This window comes from Terrapene carolina, unplaced genomic scaffold (assembly GCF_002925995.2).
Source record: "Terrapene carolina triunguis isolate 2854851 unplaced genomic scaffold, T_m_triunguis-2.0 Scaffold232, whole genome shotgun sequence".
Lineage (NCBI taxonomy): Eukaryota > Metazoa > Chordata > Testudines > Emydidae > Terrapene > Terrapene triunguis.
The window spans coordinates 5,866,420-5,888,661 of NW_020664583.1; the positions used below are offsets into that span (position 1 = coordinate 5,866,420).

The 22,242-nt window shown below is 40.0% G+C and overlaps 1 protein-coding gene across 1 annotated transcript in view; it reads right to left on the reverse strand.

Annotated features, from left to right (window-relative positions):
- The window catches only part of SHISA5 (shisa family member 5), a 59,395-nt gene that overhangs the window by 33,680 nt on the left and 3,473 nt on the right, over nucleotides 1-22,242 (reverse strand). The window contains exons 2-3 of the mRNA XM_024195672.2: nucleotides 20,155-20,323; nucleotides 17,255-17,329 (exon numbers count right to left, since the gene is read on the reverse strand). Of these exons, the coding sequence (XP_024051440.1) occupies nucleotides 17,255-17,329; nucleotides 20,155-20,323 (244 nt within the window). The remainder of the gene's footprint in view (nucleotides 1-17,254; nucleotides 17,330-20,154; nucleotides 20,324-22,242) is intronic.

Genomic DNA, 22,242 nt, shown 5'->3' on the forward strand with positions numbered 1-22,242 from the left:
TTTTTCTGTGTCCAGGGCGCCAGTATAGGGCTTCATGAGCCAGGGCATTAGCGGGTAGGCTGGGTCCCCGAGGATCACTGTAGGCATCTCCACATCCCCAACAGTTATCTTGTGGTGCGGGAAGTAAATACCTTCCTGCAGCCGTCTAAACAGACCAGAGTTCCTGAACACGCGAGCGTCATGAACCTTGCCCGGCCATCCGACGTAGATGTTTGTAAACCGTCCCCGATGGTCCACCAGTGCTTGCAGCACCATTGAAAAGTAGCCCTTTCTATTGATGTACTGGCTGGCCTGGTGGTCCGGTCCCAGGATAGGGATGTGAGTCCCATCGATAGCCCCACCGCAGTTTGGGAATCCCATCGCGGAGAAGCCATCTATGATGACCTGCGCGTTTCCCAGGGTCACTACCTTTGGGAGCAGTACCTTCACGATTGCCTTGGCAACTTGCATGACAACAACCCCCACGGTAGATTTGCCCACACCAAAGTGGTTCGCGACTGACCGGTAGCTGTCCGGCGTTGCAAGCTTCCAGAGGGCTATGGCCACTCGCTTCTGGACAGTCAGGGCTGCTCGCATCCGGGTGTCCTTGCGCTTCAGGGCAGGGGACAGCAACTCACAAAGTTCCAGGAAAGTCCCCTTCCGCATGCGAAAGTTTCGCAGCCACTGGGATTCATCCCAGACCTGAAGCACTATGCGGTCCCACCAGTCCGTGCTTGTTTCCCGGGCCCAGAATCGCCGTTCAACAAAATCCACATGCCCCATTGCCACCGTGATGTCCTGGGCGCTGGGGCTCGTGGTTTCTGACAGCTCTGTGCTACTCTCTGACTTCAGGCCCTCACGGCGGTGCCGTAGCCTCCTCGCCTGATTTCTCTGCATCTGCCTCTGGGAAAGGTGTATGATAAGGTGCGAGGCGTTGAGAACGGCCACAACTGCAGCGATGGTCGCAGCGGGATCCATGATCGCAGTGCTGTGGCGTCCGCGCTGTCACTGATCAAAAAGTGCGCGAACTGATTTCCCGCCGGCGCTTTCAGGGAGGGAGGCAGGGCGGTAGTGACTGACGGATGACGACAGTTACCCAAAAGCACCCTCGCCACATTTTTTTACCCAGAAGGCATTGGGGGCTCGACCCAGAATTCCAATGGGCAGCGGGGACTGCGGGAACTGTGGGATAGCTGCCCACAGTGCACTGCTTCCAATGTCGACGCTTTCCCTGGTAGTGTGGACTGACAAAGTCGAATTACTGTCCTTAGTGTAGACACACACGTTCGACTTTCTAATATCGATTGCACATATTCGATTTAACTAAAATCGAACTACTCTCGTAGTGTAGACATACCCTAAGGTGCCACAAGTACTCCTCGTTCTTTTTGCTGATACAGACTAACGCAGCTACCACTCTGAAATCTGTCACCATGCTAGTTCAACCTAGTGTGCAAACTGAAATCCCTTACTGAGATTAGAGAGTGCATGACTGAATGCAAACAAAATAAGTACAGAGCTAGAATTAAGAAGTATGCAGTTTGGTTTAACTCATAATTATGGATTTTGTAAAATATTTAAGACAAGCATTTTAAAGGATACCTCACTCTTATGAACAGAGAAAAGTTTTCCAATACAAATGACAACTTTTTATAGGTAAGTGATAAATTATGGGCATGCAACCAGTCATTGAAGCAAATTACTATGACGGTTACAATTTTGACTCAGGTAGACTTTTTGACTTCCAGTTGACTTCCACTTACCCACAATGTCCCATGTGATGATTCACTAAGTAATGTTAAGTGAGGGAGAAAGGAAAGTATATTAACCAACAGGTCCATATTTCACCCTCAAAAAGCATAATATACTAAAGGAGCGTCTCAAGATAGGTCGATCAGTCATAATAACCAGATCTTCAGGTAAGAAGTCACCCTTTTTATGTTTAGATCCACAGCTTGAGCTGATAAAGTTCTGTACAACAGTATTATATCCCAAGAATGAGTAGTGGAAGCAGCAACACATTCATCTATATGAAAGCAATACCCCAAGGACTAAAATTTTTCTGAAAATCCAAAATGATCTTTGAGTCACAGGAACAAGCAGCAAGGGAGAAAAACTTTTTTTCCCTCAAATTGAAGGTTAATACCTATACACACTTCAACCTTCCACATCCTGGAAAGTGCAAGACTTTCCAAAACCTGAAACTACATCACTAAGATAATGCATTCCCAAGGAAGAGCCCCCAGAAATGCACCCTTCCAAACCCTTATATAGAATAAGTGGAGGCACTGAAAATAAAGGGATATTAAATCTGTACATCCTGAGCAACACTGCCAACTTCAATGGAATTTCTGTAAATGCATAACTCCGAAAGCCTCTTCCTCCTCAACTCCATGATGTTTAAAATTTAAATTTTGTAATGACAATAAATTGGATCATTTCCTAGCTTGTCTTTTAATCACGTTAAAATACCAAATATGGCAAGGAGTGTCAAGAACATCATAACTGCAAAAACCGAAAACCTCCAGTTGGTAAGACTTGCTTAAAATATAGGGACTAACAGATGGAACCCTTCCTCCACAGACACATCCAAAAATAAGAGGACTAAATACAGCAGTGGCAGTGCTTCAGATTTATGTACTTTTCCTTTTTACTATTGATGAGGCCACTGAAATGGAGTTGCCGCTACAGGAATGAGGGGGAATCTGTCTGAGAATGGAGTCTTTATAGGACTCTTCTTTTGTTTTGGTTACTTGGACCACTTTACTCTTCTGAAGTACTAAAAAGAGTGGCTGATTTAGTTCTCTTCATGGTCCAGGCCAGCCTGTTGCAATTTGTGACGATCCCCAATATGAAAGTAACATTATCACAAGAATGAATTGTGGAAGCAGCAACACATTCAACTATATCACGTGGGGTGGCATTTTGACCAATTATGAACAATTTGCCAGACTGGGCAAAATTGGGTGAGAAACTGAGTCCCATAAAGGGGTGAGGAACGAGGCATTCACTCTGTCTCAATGTTTGTACCCAATGGAAAGCATCCTTTCTCCCTTCTCAGGGACAGTATCATGGCAAAAATATTTTGACCAGGAAACGTTGGTAGTTTGTGAAGAGCACTACAACATGAGACACCCATGGGATTGGGGGGAGAAAGGAGCAGGGAGAGGCTCTTTTCTGGACTGAATTTTGTAAAAGCGGCTAGTTTAAGCTGTGTGAAAGCTGGCCTTTGACACATCTTCCCCCTATGCTAAACTACTGAAATTAAGATCAGCACATACACTCAGGCAGAAACCTGCTCAGTACAAAAAAGGAAGTTCCAACCCGAATGCCTAAACTAATGTCAAACCTCCCTCTCCCTGCACAAAATGCCTTTTTTTGTATATAAACTATCAGAGCACACTGCAAAGCCCACCTTTAACACACATCTGTGTTAGGCTAAAGGCATGGAGAGTGTAATACACTTTGTTTTCCTGACTGGTTGTTTTATGCAGGTGCATTTTGCAGCTTTTTTGAAAACCTTGATTCAGTTTAGTTTTGTTATGACGTGTGCTTTTGGGTGCCCAACTTGACACTTTAAAAGAGCCTAATGTTCAAGAAGTGCTGGGCACCCTATGATGTTGGCAGACCATGTGCCAGCTCATACCACGGCCCAGGGCTTCACTGAACGCTGACAAATGCATAGTTGGGAACCTGTCTGACTCACCTGTGCGTTAGTATAGTTAAAATAGATATTAGTGTTGTAAGACTGTGTTTAGACTTTATGGATGCTTGTAGGATGCTGCATGTATTAATCCTACTTATATCATCTGTATAGTTATATTGAGTGTTTACATTGTAGGCCTCTGCAATTGTGTAACTCAAACAGGAAAAGAAGCATTCATTAAAGTAAAATGCTCAGAACTGCATACAAGATGGCCCAATGAAGGCAAATGAAGCATTGGGTAGCATCAAAGGACAGAGGCCTTGTTGATTGCATTCCTTACTCCCTCCAGGAAGGGAAGACCTATGCATGAACTCATCCCATCGGCTTGGATTCTGGAGGGAGGGGGGTAAAAATCCCTGACAAGGAGAAACTGGGTTCTTTATGCTGCCTGGACTCTGAGGGACAAAGATTCCAAAACATAAGCAATAGATATCCAGATTGCTTGGCACAGGTCAGCTCTAAAGCATATATACACATCTGCTTATTATAAAAGCTTATATTACCTTTTCAAATCTAAGACTAACTCAATTGTGTGTATGTATGTTTGTAAATAACTCATTTCTTTTTCCTAGTTAATACACCAACAGTTAGTTTATTGCAGGATTGGCTAGAAGCGTTGTGTTTGGTCTGAGATCTGAGTCCAATTGACCTGGGGTAAATGATTGATCCTTTGGGACTGAGAACCTGAATATTATTGTGATTTTGGGTGTAAGGGACCCTCATTAAGTCCAACTTGCCAGGATGGCAAGATAGACTGAACGCCCCAGGGAACGGTCTTGTGACTGCATGGCAAGGCTGTTACAGAGCTTTGGGAGTTCACACTTAAAGGGTTGGTGAAATCTAATTACAGAACATACAACCTGTTTGGGATTTCTGCCCTGCCTTTTGATAGTCTGCCCTGAGGTTGGCACTCATCGTCGTGAGCCACTCCAGACAGTGATACACCCATCCTCTGATAGTCAGGCCCTTTAAGAAGTCTCAAATCAGGTACCCAAAATTCACTAGTAATTTCTGAAAATCTTGGTATATAGTTTTAATTGATGGCAGAGCACCCACAGCCTAATTTAGGCTTCTGTAATGTTTATTAAATGAAAAATAATTTCTGGGAATTGTGATGGCATCCGGCACTGTTAAAGACACTCAACAGGACAACAGCTTGATACAAATATTAAGTCATTTGGACATGAGTCAAGTTTTAAAACCATTATGACACAAAGGAAAAGAGACTGGAAGAGTCACTAGTAATCCATTTTCCTAAGGCAGATTCACCTTCCAAGCCTTGGGGGGAAAAAACACAACTGAGAAAAGTGGGATCAGATCAGTTAAGCGATTCTTTAATCTAATTTACTTAATAGTCACTTTGATAATTCTACCTCAATACTGTGAAAGGAGTTCTGAATTTCATAGGGTGGGCCATATTTTCAATACAGAGGTGGTCTTGGACACCTTCCCTCTCCCATCCTCTAGCTTCCCTTTCGCAAGTACAGCCACTTGCTTCCTTGGAGAGGTGCTACTAAGCAAATTTATTTTTGTGTGTCATACTCCAATTTAGCAGCTGGAAAGAGCATCAGTATTTTGTAAACAGCCAATCTCTGACGACTGACAGCAAGAGTAAGGGCATTGCAGACAAACAGTAGTCCACAGATCAGTTTGTCAACTCTGAGCCAAGAGTGTCCATCAAGTAATAACTCTGACTGCAAGAAAAATGCCCCATAGCAATAATGCGCATGGGATCTTGATTTATCAGGCCCATTGATGCATTAGCCATAACTGCAAAGTGGGGCACAGGAAGATCTGCTTCAAGTTACCTGTTGCATATCCCATACTACTTTTTTTTATCTCATGACAGGCAGATAGGATTCCTGGGTCCATGGAAGTAAGGGACTCAAAGCAGTTATCAGAATCGGGTGTAAACTGGGATGTGTGTTATGTTTCTATTATCCCTGGGTGTCTTTAGTGGACTTTTTGTTTTCAAAAGCTCCTTTTTTCCTTTTTGTTTACTTATACCAGCGGTTCCCAAACGTTAACAACCTGTGAACCCCTTTCACTAAAATGTCAAGTCTCGCAAACCCCCTCCTAAAAATTAATATTTCCAGGGATTTTCTCCTTTACCTGAGTATAAATTATAAAAGCAGTGGTCTTGGAAATATAAAATTTGTTTTATGACATGCTTATTACATACTATTTATTATTAATTATTATTTATCATTACAGTATTTTTATTACATTATGAAAACAGCAACACTCTTCCAATAATCTCACTTTTGTAGCTTGTATCACTTTGAATAAGCCTGTTATAAGACAAGGCTCCTATGTTTCATCAAGGAGTATCAGATGTGAAACAGCATGAAGGTATGTAAGAAGCCAACTCAAAGAGTTCCTCCTACACAAGCATTCAGGTCTTGAGCAGTCCAGGCAAACAACGCACATTGCAACAAAGCTTAAACGTGTTCTTCATAATAATTTTAAAAATACTAGCTGCCTATTTAATTTTAAAAACAGCAAAAAATATCCACCTCCCTTTCCATTTCTTATAAGGAGTCTTGAAGTTTAAATCTCCTCAGTGTGACTGATATGCTTGCTTTGATCTGCTTAGCTCTTGGAAGTCCAGGGGCTCCGGGCTGCTGGCCCCATGCTGCCCAGGGTCCCTAGGGACAGCTCTGTCCGCCATTAGGGAATTCCCCCCACCCCGAGAACCCCGGTTTGGGAACCACTGACTTATACTAATGGGTATGGCCCTACATTGGTCTGCAAAGTCAGGCTCAAAGCAATGAAAAACAGAAGAGCTAATAGTAACAACATTTAACAAAGCATTTACTTTTTTCCAAAGGTTATGCTTATCCCCTGTATGGTATGTCATGCCTTAAAATATTTAGACAATATTTCTGTCTGTTGTATATGGGGAATAAAAATAGGACTAAAAAAATCTGTTTGACATACAAGATCTGCCATATGAAAATAATTTGGGACAATTTTCTTGGCAACAAATTCAAATTATGGACCAATCCTGCAAATATTTACTGCGGGTTGTAATGCTTAGTGCCAGTCCCATTGACTTCAACCTTTGAACATTTCTTATTTCAATGAGACTACTCAAACATTATATCCCACAGTAAATGTAATTATTGGCAAGAATAGGTAATTATTTGAATCTCCAAATTCAGAACAGTTTATTCCTGACACATATACACCTTTACTAATGAGACAACACAAACTTCATTTCTATGAGCTCAATACTTTAATTATCATAGCTATTGTACATACAGATTAGAATTTCATACTCTGCATTTTTCAATTTAAGCTATTTAGAGATTCCAAATATATATGGATAGTACAGGAAAATAAATCCCCCATGTGTGTCATACCGGTGAGCACTTGTGCTCTTTACTCTGGACAGGAAACAAGTTAAGGTTTAAGAAATCTTATCTCCATCTACATTAAACCTAAACATTATGCAAGGGTTAAAATCCCCATGTCATTGTTCAAGAATCCTTAAGTAACCTACTTCAAAAATATTTCCATTTTAAAAGTTAAAAGTTTGATGTTTATACACGGACCTTGCTTTGTTTTTGTTGAATCAATTTCAGCTGGAAATTTTGAAATAATGGGTTAGCTACTATGACACAACTCTATATGATTGCTTTCTCAGTTGTTATACAGCAAATCCACATGGCTCATTTCATATCATGTCTGCGCACAGGAAGATTCAAGCTTACCCCATTTTAATTTAAATTAAGAGCTTCTGATCCAAAGTCTTTCCCTGAAATTCTTCCTTTGCAAGTCTTCAGGCTGTCTCCCCTCTCACTGAGAAATGAAACTGAACTGCATTTCTTGAAATGCCTCCAGATTTTGTTCAGTGACATCAGCTGAAAGACACACCTCACTCAATGCTTAGAAAAGCCTTCTTAAAGGCACAGTGCCTCTCTCTTAGTTCAGGGGTAACTCTGTTTAAGCACACACATCGAAGACAACATGACTCTTCCAATTTGTCCACTGTTTTCCAATAATTACATCTCAGTCTGTTAACCCAAGTAGTATGGATGATATTAAAACAATTGCAAATTCAGACAGACATTCACATTTAACCTGCTAACCTACATACCGTATTAAAAGCACCTGTCAAAAAGCAAAACATTTAAAGCATACCAAAAGGTAAAGTGTAAAAGTAATTCATGTTAAAAATTAAGTACTCTGCATGCAACTCACCATGGAAAGGGCTTGAGAGAAGTACTTACTGCTCAATTAGCACCATCAAGGCTGACTACAGTAACCATACCTGGACAGGGGTTAATAGTACTGTGGGGGTTAGGCACACTTTTGTCTGTATGGAGTCTCAGAGAGGAGCTGGCTTCTGTGGACATAAGCTCTGTGCACAAAAGCCATCAGTTGCCATCAAAGAGTATCAGAAATAGGTACAGCTGAACCTGGTCTAACTGAAAGCATAAGAACGGCCCTACTGGGTCAGACCAAAAGGTCCATCTAGCCCAGTATCCTGTCTTCTGACAGTGGCGAGTGCCAGGTGCCCCAGAGGGAATGAACAGAATAGGTAATCATCAAGAGATTCATCCCGTCGCTCATGCCCAGCTTCTGGCAAACAGAGGCTAGGGACACCATGCCAGCCCATCCTGGCTAATAGCCATTGATGGACCTATCCTCCATGAATTTATCTAGTTCTTTTTTGAACCCTGTTATGATCTTGGCCTTCACAGCATCCTCTGGCAAGGAGTTCCACAGGTTGACTGTGTGTTGTGTGAAGAAATACTTCCTTTTATTTGTTTTAAACCTGCTCCCTATTAATTTCATTTGGTGACCCCTAGTTCTTGTGTTATGAGAAGTTGTAAACAACACTTCCTTATCTAGTTTCTCTACACTAGTCATGATTTAATAGACCTCAATCATATCTCCCCTTAGCTTTCTCTTTTCTAAGCTCAAAAGTCCCAGTCTTATCAATCTCTCCTCATATGGAAGCCATTCCATACCCTTAATCATTTTTGTTGCCCTTTTCTGAACCTTTTCCAATTCCAGTATATCTTTTTTTGAGATGGGGCAACCACAGTATTCAAGATGTGGGCGTACCATGGATTTATAGAGAGGCAACATGGTATTTTTGGTCCTATTATCTATCCCTTTCTTAATTATTCCCAGCAGTCTGTTCGCTTTCTTGACTGCCGCTGCACACTGAGTGGATGTTTTCAGAGAACTATCCACAATGACTCCAAGATCTTTCTCTTGAATGGTAACAGCTAATTTAGACCCCATCATTTTATACGTATTGTTGGGATTATCATAACTCATATTGACAGAGTGAATAAAGCCCTACAAGCAAAAGGCATCACTGTTTCTCAGGCTTGGAAAATGATCAACGGATTATGAAATATTTTACAAGAGATGCGTGAAAGCGATAACGATACGGTCAATATTTTTACAGATTGTAAAAAAACGGCTGAAAATATAGAAATACCAGCAGAATTTATTGAATCCAGAAAGCGAAAAGTAAAAAGGCAGCAACTTTATGAGTGTGCAGATGTATCTTCTAATTTATCAGCTGAACAATCTTTCAAAGTACAAATAAAAACCATATTTGACACCATAATAGTTGAGTTAAATTGGAGATATGAAACTTTAAATGAGAGATCTTCTGATTTCGATTTTCTTTCGGGTGATTCGCTTGTTAAAATGGACACTACTAATCTTCAAAAAGCAGCAGTGGATTTAAGTCTCAAATATGACAGCGATTTGAATGCCTCAGAAATTTCGTCAGAGATTCAGAGTTTTAAACATCAGGCGTTAGCGTTGTTTCATGTGCAACTAGTTTGGACCTTCTCCAGTTAATTCATGAATATAATTTGGCCGAATCTTATCCAAAATTTAGAAATTGCATTAAGAATATTTCTCTGCTTGCCAGTAACTGTGGCTTCTTGCGAAAGAAGCTTCAGTAAGCTCAAATTAATTAAAAACTACCTTCGAGCAACCACAGGTCAGGAGAGATTAACAAATATGTCCGTCTTGTCAATAGAACATGAAGTAGTGAATAATATTAATTTTGATGCAATTATTGATGAATTTGCCTCATTAAAAGCGCAAAAAATACAATTTTGAAAAATAATCGTTAATCATATCTGATATGGTTCTACAGCTAAATTTTATTTGTGATTATTTAAATACATCGCTACCTCGATATAACGCTGTCCTCGGGAGCCAAAAAATCTTAACCGTGTTATAGGTGAAACCGCGTTATATTGAACTTGCTTTGATCCACCGGAGTGTGCAGCCCCGCCCCCCCGAAGCACTGCTTTACCGAGTTATATCTGAATTCGTGTTATATCGGGTCGCGTTATATCGAGGTAGCAGTGTAGTATGTTACATGCACTATGATGCACACCTTATATGTATTAGTTGATTTTGTACGCGGAACTTATGATTAAAATAAATAAACGTTCTATTATCATTATTATTATTGTTATTTACGTATTTTTTTTTTTTTTTTTTTTACAAAGTAACTACCATGAAATTATATGGAGGGGGGAGGGCGCAATTTTATATTCTTGCCTCGGGCACAAAAATAGCTAGTTATGGCTCTGGGGTTATGCTTTCCATTGCGCATTACTTCGCATTTATCAACATTAAATTTCATCTGCCATTTTGTTGCCCAGTCACCCAGTTTTGAGAGATCCTTTTGTAGCTCTTCACAGTCTGCCTGGGTCTTAACTATCTTTAGTAATCTTGTATCATCTGCAAATTTGCCATTGCACTGTTTACCACTTTTTCCAGATCATTTATGAATATGTTGAATAGGACTGGTCCCAGAACAGACCCCTGGGGGACACCACTATTTACCTCTCTCCATTCTGAAAACTGACCATTTATACCCTTTGTTTCCTATCTTTTAACCAGTTACCAATCCATGAGAGCACCTTCCCTTTTATCCCAAGGCAGCTTACTTTGCATAAGAGCCTTTGGTGAGGGACCTTGTTAAAGGCTTTCTGAAAATCTAAGTACACTGTATCCACTGGATCCCCTTGGTCCACATGCTTGTTGACCCCCTCAAAGAATTCTAGTAGATTGGTGAGGCATGATTTCCCTTTACTAAAACCATGTTGATTCTTCCTCTCAACAAATTATGTTCATCTACATTTCTGACAATACTGTTCTTTATTATAGTTTTAACCAGTTTGCCCGATACTGAAGTCAGGCTTATAGGCCTGTAATTGCTGGGATCACCTCAAGAGCCCTTTTTAAAAATTGGCGTCACATTAGCTATCCTCCAGTCATCTGGTACAGAAGCTGATTGAAATGATAGGTTACAGACTACAGTTAGTAGTTCTGCAATTTCACATATGAGTTCCTTCAGAACTCTTGGATGAATACCATCTGCTTCTGGTGACTTATTGCTGTTTAATTTATCAATTTGTTCCAAAACCTCCTCTAATTATACCTCAATGTAGGACAGTTCCTCAGATCTGTCACCTAAAAAGAATGGCTCAGGTTTGGGAACATCCCTCACATCCTCAGCTGTGAAGACCGATGCAAAGAATTCATTTAGTTTCTCCGCCATGGCCTTATCGTCCTTGAGTGCTCCTTTAGCACTGCGATCATCCAGTGGCCCCACTGGTTGTTTAGCAGGCTTCCTGCTTCTGACGTACTGAAAAAAAATTGTTATTACTTTCTGAGTCTTTGGCTAACTGTTCCTCAAATTCTTTTTTGGCTTTCCTAATTGTTTTTACACTTCATTTGCCAGTATTTATGCGCCTTTCTATTTTCTTCACTAGGACTTAATTTCCACTGTTTAAAGGATGCCTTTTTGCCTCTCACTGCTTCTTTTACTTTGTTGTTTAGCCATTGTGGCTCTTTTTTGCTTCTCTTACTATGTTTTTTAATTTGGAGTATACATAGCCAGAAACATTGTGTGCATCACCACTTCTGTGACTGTGGAACTAACAAGTAAGGGCACTGTTGGGATACACCTTTCACACAGCAGGATCAGAGTGTTCTACATAGTCATGTATGGGTGTGAAAGGTGTCATCCTCCAAAACTCTTCAGCTATGGGAGTTTTTGCCAATTTTATACTGGAGGCTTGAGACTCAAGAATGACAGTCATGGAGATATTATCCTTTAAGAACTGAACTTGTAATAGAAAACATGTCACTGGCAATTTATACCAAAGTAGAATAATAATTGTGACTAGAGAGATTACTGGTACAGGCATTAAACTTTGGGATTCCTGAATCCATTACCCCAAATACCAAAGCTAAAGATTCAATTCTTCAGAAGGAACTGGAAATCTTCATAAAACATGCTTCAATTTTTAGAATTTACCAAGTAGAATTTTGAGGAAAGAGAGGAGATGATTGCACAAAATGGTGAACTGGAGTAACCTGTGTGATAGCACTAGAACACAAATAATTTTTTCCTTATGCCATTACAGTAGTGACATTTATAGCTAACGATGATATAAGACACACATTCTGAACACTTATTCTTAGTTACCTTCAGGACTGAATTTTTTAATGCTTCATTTCAACCCAAATGAATTTCATATGCATTTTCTTTGACATTTTTCCACTAAAAACAGAGTTAGTAAAGAGTAATTTTTATTTAACAAATTCCTGATTTTTTATATTTTTTTTTACTCAAAACCCTAGATATACAGAGTGGCTTTGTCTTAGAATTGAGCATGTACGTAGTCCTAAATGAAAACTAATGTCTGTCATGCTTGAAAAGATGGTTGCTATGAAATAATAAAAGTTAAAAATGTCTTGGGCATGTACAGTTTACTTTTTCCTTTAATCTATCCTGTTGAGTTTTGCTACAGTGAAACATGGGGAAAGCACAAGATTTTGCATTTTCATGCTAGGGGCTCTGGTGAACACTAAACTTCCCTCCCACATGGTTTCTGCAGTACTAGTACCCTTGCCATATTCAATCACAGATACTGTTATACAGCTATGTTGTCAAAAATACACACCTTTGAGATTTGCAGACAATTCGAGACAAAATTTACTGGCGAAGTGCTCTGTGTGCTGTACCTTATACCAACAAATGTTGGGGGGGGGGGAAAAAAAAAGCCATCTGGTAGGGCACTTCTTTTACAACACATATTGGTGGATCCTAAAAGAAAGGGATTAATCTTGCCAAATAACATATTTTTCTCTGAATTACATGTCCACCAATCTGGATTTAAGAATTTTTTTTAAGAGAGCTAATACGTTATTACAGGTTATTAGTATTAAGTATTTGAAGTTCAGCATCTGTTTGTTCTAATATATTTTTGTATTGCCATCTAAGAAATTTCAGGAAGAGCTTGTGAGGGGGTGGCCATTTAACAAGTCAGCCTTGTAACTGACATTTGTTTCACTAGTAGAGAACATGTCCATTTCTGTGACTGATCGGTGGACATAAGATTAAAATTAGATTCCATTTGCTTTAAGAAATTTCCTTAAATACTTGTTCATTCAAATTCTGATCTGATAGCCATATGTGACTGTTAGCAATTGCCAAAAGTTACATCCAAAATGAATAGTTCAGATCTCTCCTAATTTATAGAGGAATCATGTAAATTAAATCCACAGAAAGAATTTTATTAGGCAAAAAAGTTGTTTCTTCCAATTTTCAAACTTTGGAATCCATTCCAATACCTTTAACCAACTCTCACTGACATGGAAAAGGTTTAACTTGTAATGGATTGCCTCCTAGTCTACAAGCCATCCACAAATCAAGCTCACAGAAGCCCAGATGGAATTGCAAACAACTAGGGTTCATCCCTTCACCTAGCATCTTGGAGTAATTGAGGTGAGGAAAGGCAAAATGCTGAACTTTGAGCCAGTGGGAGTGTTGCCATTTATTTTAATGGGAGAGAGATCTTATCCTTAAAGCTTCCATGGAGAGAAAACAAATGTGCAAAGTCCCTGGCCTTCCTTTCCCCACTTAACTTTGCAGTGTTTCTTGTGAACTTTTTGTTGTTCCTTTAAACACAGATTAACAGCATTCATACTGCTCATGCACTGCACACTTCCTCCTGCTTTAAGGCTATTCTGAAACAGTTGCTAGCTGTACTAGACAGTCGGGTGTAGATGTTGGAGTATGGCATTTGGCATTTTCATTCCCTCCACCATCACCACCACACCCCCACTTTGTGCAAGTACTGCTCAGAGTTAAGTATATAAAACAGGGATCGGCAACCTTTGGCACGCAGCCCACCAGGGTAAGCACCCTGGCGGGCCGGGCCGGTTTGTTTACCTGCCGCGTCCCCAGGTTCGACCGATCGCGACTCCCACTGGCCGCGGTTTGCTGTCCCAGGCCAATGGGGGCTGCAGGAAACGCTGTGGGCCGAGGGATGTGCTGGCCACCGCTTTCCGCCGCCCCTACTGGCTTGGAACGGTGAACCACGGCCAGTGGGAGCCGCGATCGGCCGAACCTGTGGATGCAGCAGGTAAACAAACCGGCCCGGCCCACCAGGGTGCTTACCCTGGCGAGCCGCGTGCCAAAGGTTGCCGATCCCTGATATAAAATGTTATCAGCCCTAGCTAATTTCTTCATTTCAGTTAGCTCATGGGTCAAACATAGAAAACAGACTGTAAAGCTGAACTGTGAATATAAGAACACAAAATCAAATAGAACAGAAGTCTATATAGCACACCTTCTTGTTAGATACAGCGCACTCAAAGCCACGGGATGAGTATCACTCAGTCTTAACCCCAACACAAATCACAAACAGAAGAAAAAAAAATAACCCTTGAATATCCTGTTAACATCTTCCATTTTATATCTTTTGAAGCAAAAGCCCTGTTCACTCCTTAGATGTAAGAAATATATAAAGTGCTTCCCTGAAATTATGGATATGCCATCTCATTTGGTCATTAATCTTGCTGATCAGTTTAATGTTGCTTTTTCAATACAGCAGCTGCTCAGAACAAACCACAATGCTTTAGCTCCTGCTTTGTGCACACTTCCTCCAAGTTATTTACTTTCTTTTGCTGAAAATAGGAGGCTTGCACAGAGTAATTAACACTAGCTTTATGAATCATAGCACATAGTGACAGAAAAAAATATATACAGTAGAGCTGGAACCCTTAAAAGATACGTTTTCCAAAGCGTTCAGACATCTAATAAAGCAAAGCATCATTATGGAGATGCAATAGCCTCTCTGTAGGTAAGATGGCACCCAACTTCCATCATAAAGCCGTATTTTAAAATCAGTGTTATATATTTTTTCCTAATAATGTTCAGGTAGGAAGTTGTTCTGAACGCATTAGAATTATAAATTACAAAATATTAGTGAAGTAAGTTAATATATTAACTTTATTCCCCACTAAACAGTATCTTTTGAGAAAATATTGATAGCAAAATCAAGGTAATAAGATATAAGAACAAAACATGGCCCTCTTTCTCTATCTCCACCTCCCCAGGGCCGGCTCCAGGCACCAGCTTAACAAGCAGGTGCTTTGGGCGGCCAAGGGAGATGGGCGGCACCTGCGGCAATTCGGGGGCGGCAGGTCCCTCACTCCCTCTAGGAGCGAAGGACCTGCCGCTGAACTGCCGCCCCGAATTTAAGAAACCATGGGATGAATTAAGGATTTATTTGTATCTTGAAAGCATAAATGTTTAAATTAATAACATGGGTAATGGAAGATTTAGTGCTCTAAATTTAATTCTGGGGGGGCTTTTTATAGAGAGCTTAAGTTCTATAAACTACATGAGGGGTAAAATTAATTGCCATTTAGCAACCTTGACTTTTTAAAAAAATGTTAAGTTCTTTTTCAATACTAATAGAGCTGAGTATCAATTATTTGTGTATACTTATTATATCACTCAAAATATACTCCACACCTCTACAGCAGTCTTATAGTCACATGAGTGGGTTTTAAGGAGCACTGAATACTTGGTGCAATAGAGGAAAACTAGTACAATAGGGCAGCAGAGTTATTTAGTATAGAAGAGCTAATGGTTAAACAGGACCCCCACTGCTACAAAAGCATGCCCCTCTCTTTCTCTCCTCTGCTCTATGAGTTTGTAAGTTCTACCACCAATACCTAGTTACTTTGTTCTGTGGCTGGGGATTTTCCATTCGCCAAACCCCAGCCCAAACTGAGAAGCTGGTGACAACTGGTTTCCCCCTAGACTTCAGCTATCCCATTGCTCTGTCTGGGCTAAGGTTGACCCTTTCAAAGACAGACTTGTAGACTGCCCTTCCTTGTGTCACCACCCCTGGGACTTGCAATCCAACACAGAGCTAAAAAGACAGGGACCACAACTAGCCCTACATTCAGAATGGAATTTGCAGCCCAACACTGACAAACTGAGTCCCCAATATCAAACAGAATTTGTAAGTTAAATACAGACAGATTCCCTAAACCAACACACCATGTCATCACCTTTTTAGCTTGCCTTTCACTACCACATCAAATGTAATCTTCATCCTCATCTTCAAGACCTTTAACTCCACCCTGCCTACATATCCAGCTGATTCTTATTATGGTTGTCCCCACCCACCACCTATGTCAGCTTTCTTGTACATTTGCCTACTCTTCCCAGAATCATTTCTGTGCTATTTTTCACACTTCCATATACACCTCTACCCCGATATAATGCAACCCGATATAACACGAATTCGGATATAACGCGGTAAAGCAGCGCTCCGGGGGGGCGGGGCTGCACACTCCAGTGGATCAAAGCAAGTTCGATATAACGTGGTTTCACCTATAACGTGGTAAGATTTTTTGGCTCCCGAGGACAGCGTTATATCAGGGTAGAGGTGTACATGGAATGCCCTCCCAATTCTGGGCTTTCTAGTTTCTTGCTGGCCTCATCACTGACCCTAACTCATTCAAATCCCTTCTTTTTTCCATGATGCTCATAAGCAAAAAGAGTCAATTTTAAGTAATATTAGAAAAACTTAGTGGAGCCATGAAGGTGTGCACATACTTAAACTAGAAAACCACATGATATAGTTGTATAAGGCAGACATCACTGTCCTCATCACTAAATTAGCATAACCTTTGTTCTTCCTCTATCTCCTTTAGTCATCATATCCAAAATTAAGTTTTAGTTGCTTCAGTGCAAGAATGTAGTCTTTTATTTGTACCACACAATACCTAACATTCTTATGGGCACTGTAATAAATAAACCTAAAGCAAAAAAAACAACTATTTATTAAAGCTTTTACCAGTTTGAGAAGTATTACCGGTTTTATCAGTGTTCTCTATTCCATATACAGAGAATGTCAGAAATAATTAGACTCTTAAAACAAAAGAAGCATTTGAAATTTAGCCACTATATGCTAAAAAAGTCTGCCAATGTTTAAAGAAATATAGTACAAGAATAACAATGGTTTAGAAAAACTCCCATTCACTAAACAAGATGGAAAATTACATACTGTTGAGATTATGGCCTAAACTAACATTACACAATTTTTATCTCCAAGTTCCTACTTCTTCATATAAACTAAAATATATAGTAATCTTGAGAATGTTGTGGTGTGACTTGTTAGTATTTTCATTTTGCATGTGTTGTATACACCACGTTAATAAAGTATCTTTAATAAAAACAGGTTTAATCCTTAAGTTATTTACCTGGGTCTAGGTTCCCAATCATCATCGAAGTGTGAACGCAACTTCAACGTTTCTTCCTTGATGGGTTGATATGTCCTGTAATAAGACAAATACATGTCTCAAAAGTGGAATTTAAGTTCTTTTTACCAAGTACTCCATGCCTTCTCAATGACATTTTGTTCACAGGGGAAAGGCCAATCCAACCAAAACTACACTTGTTTCCACTCTTCAGAAGCCAGTGTATTATCTCTGGAATTCCTAGTACACATGAAAAACCGTATGCCTACTCCCATGAGTACTATAGCTCAAGAGAATATCTTGAGCTCACTAACAGGAAAAAAAAATATAAAGCCAGATGAAATCCAGTTAACAACTGCCATTCTCATTTTCAAGTTCAGTTTGATCTGGCTTGGTTAACAGAGATAGACGTTACTTTAATGTAATGCCAGACGGATACGAAGTATTGCATTCTTGTTCTCAAAGGCATCATCCTTTTCATGGTGAAAAGCCACAGCGATGTGCATATTAATCTGGATAGTCCCAAGCAGTTGTTCCCCAAACTTTTGAAAGCTGAATCAGGGAAATGAAACCAATAGCACCCATCTTCATCCTTGCCACGACATTAAAAGTCTACTTATTTTAATTCTTAATCTTTTGCAGTCTCCCACATGCAGTAAACACTGGCACGGAGTAACAAAATGATTAGGGTGGTCAATTAATTGCAGTTAACTCACACGATTAACTCAAAAAAATTAATCACGATTCATCTCAGTTTTAATTGCACTGTTAAACAATAGAATACCAACTGAAATTTATTAAATATTTTGGATGTTTTTCTACATTTTCTAATATATTTATTTCAATTACAACACAGAATACAAAGTGTACAGTGCTCACTTTGCATTATTTTTATTACAAATATTTGCACTATAAAAATAATAAACCAAATAAATAGTATTTTTCAATTCACTTCATACTAGTACCGTAGTGCAATCTCTTAATCGTGAAAACGCAACTTACAAATGTAGATTTTCTTTTGTTACATAACTGCACTCAAAAACAAAACAATGTAAAAATTTAGAGTCTACAAGTCCACTCAGTCCTACTTCTTGTTCAGCCACTCGGTAAGACAAACAAGTTTGTTTGCATTTATGCAAGATAATGCTGCCCACTTCTTATTTACATCACCTGAAAGTGAGAACAGATATTTGCATGGCACTTTTGTAGCCAGCATTGCAAGGTATTTACATGCCAGATATACTAAACATTCATATGCCCCTTCATGCTTTAGGTACCATTCCAAAGGACATGCTTCCATGCTGATGACGGTCGTTAAAAAAAGTGTTAATTAAATTTGTGACTGAGAATTGTATGTCTTCTGCTCTCTGTTCTATGCACATTCTGCCATAAATTTCATGTTATAGCAGTCTCAGATGATGACCCAGCACATGTTCGTTTTAAGAACACTTTCACAGCAGATTTGACAAAACGCAACGAAGGTACCAAATGTGAGATTTCTAAAAAGATAGCTACAGCACTCGACCCAAGATTTAAGAATCTGAAGCGTGTGGCACATGCGTTCAGAAGTTTTAAAAGAGCAACATTCCGAAGTGGAAATTACAGAACCCGAATCACCAAAAAATAAAATCAACCTTCTGCTAGTGACATCTGACTCAGATGATGAAAATAAACATGCCTTGGTCTGCACTGCTTTGGATAGTTATGGAGCAGAACCCATCATCAGCATGGACGCATGTCCTCTGGAATGGTGGTTGAAGTATGAAAAGACATATGAATCTTTAGCACATCTGGCACATAAATATCTTGCAACGCCTGTTCTCACTTTCAGGTGACATTGTAAACAAGAAGTGGGCAACATTATCTCCTGCAAATGTAAACAAACTTGTTTGTCTGAGTGATTGGCTGAACAAGAAGTAGGACTGAGTGGACTTGTAGGTTCTAAAGTTTTACATTGTTTTGTTTTTGAATGCAGTTATTTTTTGTACATAATTCTACATTTGTAAGTTCAACTTTCATGATAAAGAGATTGCACTACCGTACTTGTATTAGGTGAATTGAAAAATACTATTTTATTTTTACAGTGCAAATGTTTATAATAAAAATAAATATAAAGAGAGCACTGTACACTTTGTATTCTGTGTTGTAATTGAAATCAATATATTTGAAAATGTGGAAAACATCCAAAAATATTTATATAAATGGTATTCATTATTCTTTAACAGTGCAATTAATCGCACGATTAATTTTTTAATTGTACAATTAATCAAGCTTAATTTTTTTTAATGGCTAAAAAGTCCTAAAAATGATCTTGGCAAAGCGATGGCTTATTTCTCTTTTTTTGTTTTATGCCATCATTACAACAAACATACACTAGGTCACAATCTAAATTTAAGCATCCAGTTTCTCCATGTTTGAAAAGTATTATGCAACTAGTTTATCCTGCAAAAAGACTAATTCTCCACTGCTTTCATCTGAGGATCTCAATAAGTCTTGCAAACAAACATTCAACAAATTCTACAATCCTGTCAGGGAGGCAAGAGTTTATGCCTCAGTTTACCCATCTACCAAATGCTGTTAAGGAAATAAGGCTTACTGAAGTCCATGATTCAGTGACATGGCTAGGAATAAAACCTGAAGGACCTACCATGGCCGTAACCAGTACGGAGCGAGTGGGGCAGCCGCCCAGGGCGCAAAGCCGCAAGGGTGGAAAAATGGGGTGGAAAAACAGTAGAGGGTGCAAACATGCTTGCTTGCCCTGAGCACTAAAATGCTTAGTTACAGCTCTGGGACCTAGTTCAAATTCTCTGTTCTAACCACAAAACCATATACCCTTATCTATCATCTTTTGGTATGCTGAAAAAAAAGTTGTACTAGCTCACACACTGAAGTTTGTCACATACCTGTCGTCCAGCACATTACACATAAATTGTTCATCTTCTCCAAATTTATATGACCTATCCAAGCAGCAATATCGGCTGATGCAGTTTCCACAGCAGAACTGTGGGCAGGATTTTTCAGAATACGTGCGTCCATCAGAATCTGTGTATGCCCTACAATATTCACCTGAAGCTGAAAATAAGGAAATAACCAACAGTCAGACATTAAAAAATCAAACACGTTTAGATGTATCTACATTAACTGTCATCTCGTATAGTGTCGTATCACATAATCACAAAAGATTAGGGTTGGAAGAGACCTCAGGAGGTCATGTAGTCCAACCCCCTACTCAAAGCAGGACCAACACCAACTAAATCATCCCAGCCAGGGCTTTGTCAAGCCGGGCCTTAAAAACCTTTAAGGATGGAGATTCCACCACCTCCCTAGGTAACCCATTCCAGTGCTTCACCACCCTCCTAGTGAAATAGTGTTTCCTAATATCCAACCTAGACCTCCCCCACTGCAACTTGAGACCATTGCTCCTTGTTCTGTCATCTGCCACCATCTGTCCTCTTTGGAACCCGCCTTGAGGTACTTGAAGGCTGCTATCAAATCCCCCCTCACTCTTCTCTAGACTAAACAAGCCCAGTTTCCTCAGCCTCCCCTCGTAAGTCATGTGCCCCAGCCCTCTGATCATTTTCGTTGCCCTCCGTTGGACTCTCTCCAATTTGTCCACATCCTTTCTGTAGTGGGGGGCCCAAAACTGGATGCAATACTCCAGATGTGGCCTCACTAGCGCCGAATAAAGGGGAATAATCATTTCCCTCGATCTGCTGGCAATGCTTCTACTAATGCAGCCATTAGCCTTATTGGCAACAAGGGCACACTGCTGACTCATATCCAGCTTCTCCTCCAATATAATCCCCTGGTCATTTCCTGCAGAAGTGCTGCTTAGCCAGTCGGTCCCCAGCCTGTAGCGGTGCATGGGATTCCTCCGTCCTAAATGCAGAACTCTGCACTTGTCCTTGTTGAACCTCATCAGATTTCTTTTGGCCCAAGCCTCCAATTTGTCTAGGTCACTCTGGACCCCAACCCTACCCAGCGTATCTACCTCTCCCCCCAGCTTAGTGTCATCCACATCATATCAGAATGTAATAAATACTATTTCAGTTGTTTCTTCTAAATTAATGATTTCCATCAGAGCTAAGGTGAGTTCTTAGCCTTCAGTCTTTCCATTTATAATATGCTGTCTCCAACCAAGGCCTGGTCTACACTAAGCCCCCAATTCGAACTAAGGTATGCAACTTCAGCTACGTGAATAACGTAGCTGAAGTCGACGTACCTTAGTTCGAACTTACCGCGGTCCAGACGCGGCAGGCAGGCTCCCCCATCGACTCCGCGTACTCCTCGCGCCGAGCAGGATTACTAGAGTCGACGGCGAGCACTTCTGGGTTTGATTTATCGCGTCCAGACAAGACGCGATAAATCGAACCCAGAAGTTCGATTGCCTGCCGCCGAACCAGCGCGTAAGTATAGACAAGCCCCAAGATAGGTTAGCTCTCTCCAAGCATTCTCCCAGGCACATAAAGGATAAAACTGCTTGAAAATAAAGTTATAGATATTCCTTGTGGTGTTATTTTCATCACAATGGCTGCTAGCAAATATAGCAATGACTTTCAAGGATCATGGTACCAAATTTATCAGCCAATCAGCGCTCTTCTAAAAATCAGTGTTAAAAGAAAAACTTTTAATAAAATTTTTCCAGGTATTTGATTTGATGCACAAGATGCATCAGAGTAACATGTACTAAAGATTCAGATGCCCACATGGATCTGTATCTTTTAAAGAACTGGGGCAAATCCCAATCCTACAGAATTCAATGACAAAGATCTTTCATTGACTTCAATGAATCAAGTGTTTGGTCCCCCCAGTTTTCAAGGTGATCTGCAAGAATTTTATATTATGTTTTGTTTGATGTTGTTCCTTTTTCTCCCTATCATGTATAAAGAAGGAAAGGTTTATTTTATGTTTTTTCCTGCATGTTAACTTTAGAAATATAATAAAGACATAGATTCATAGATTCTAGGACTGGAAGGGACCTCGAGAGGTCA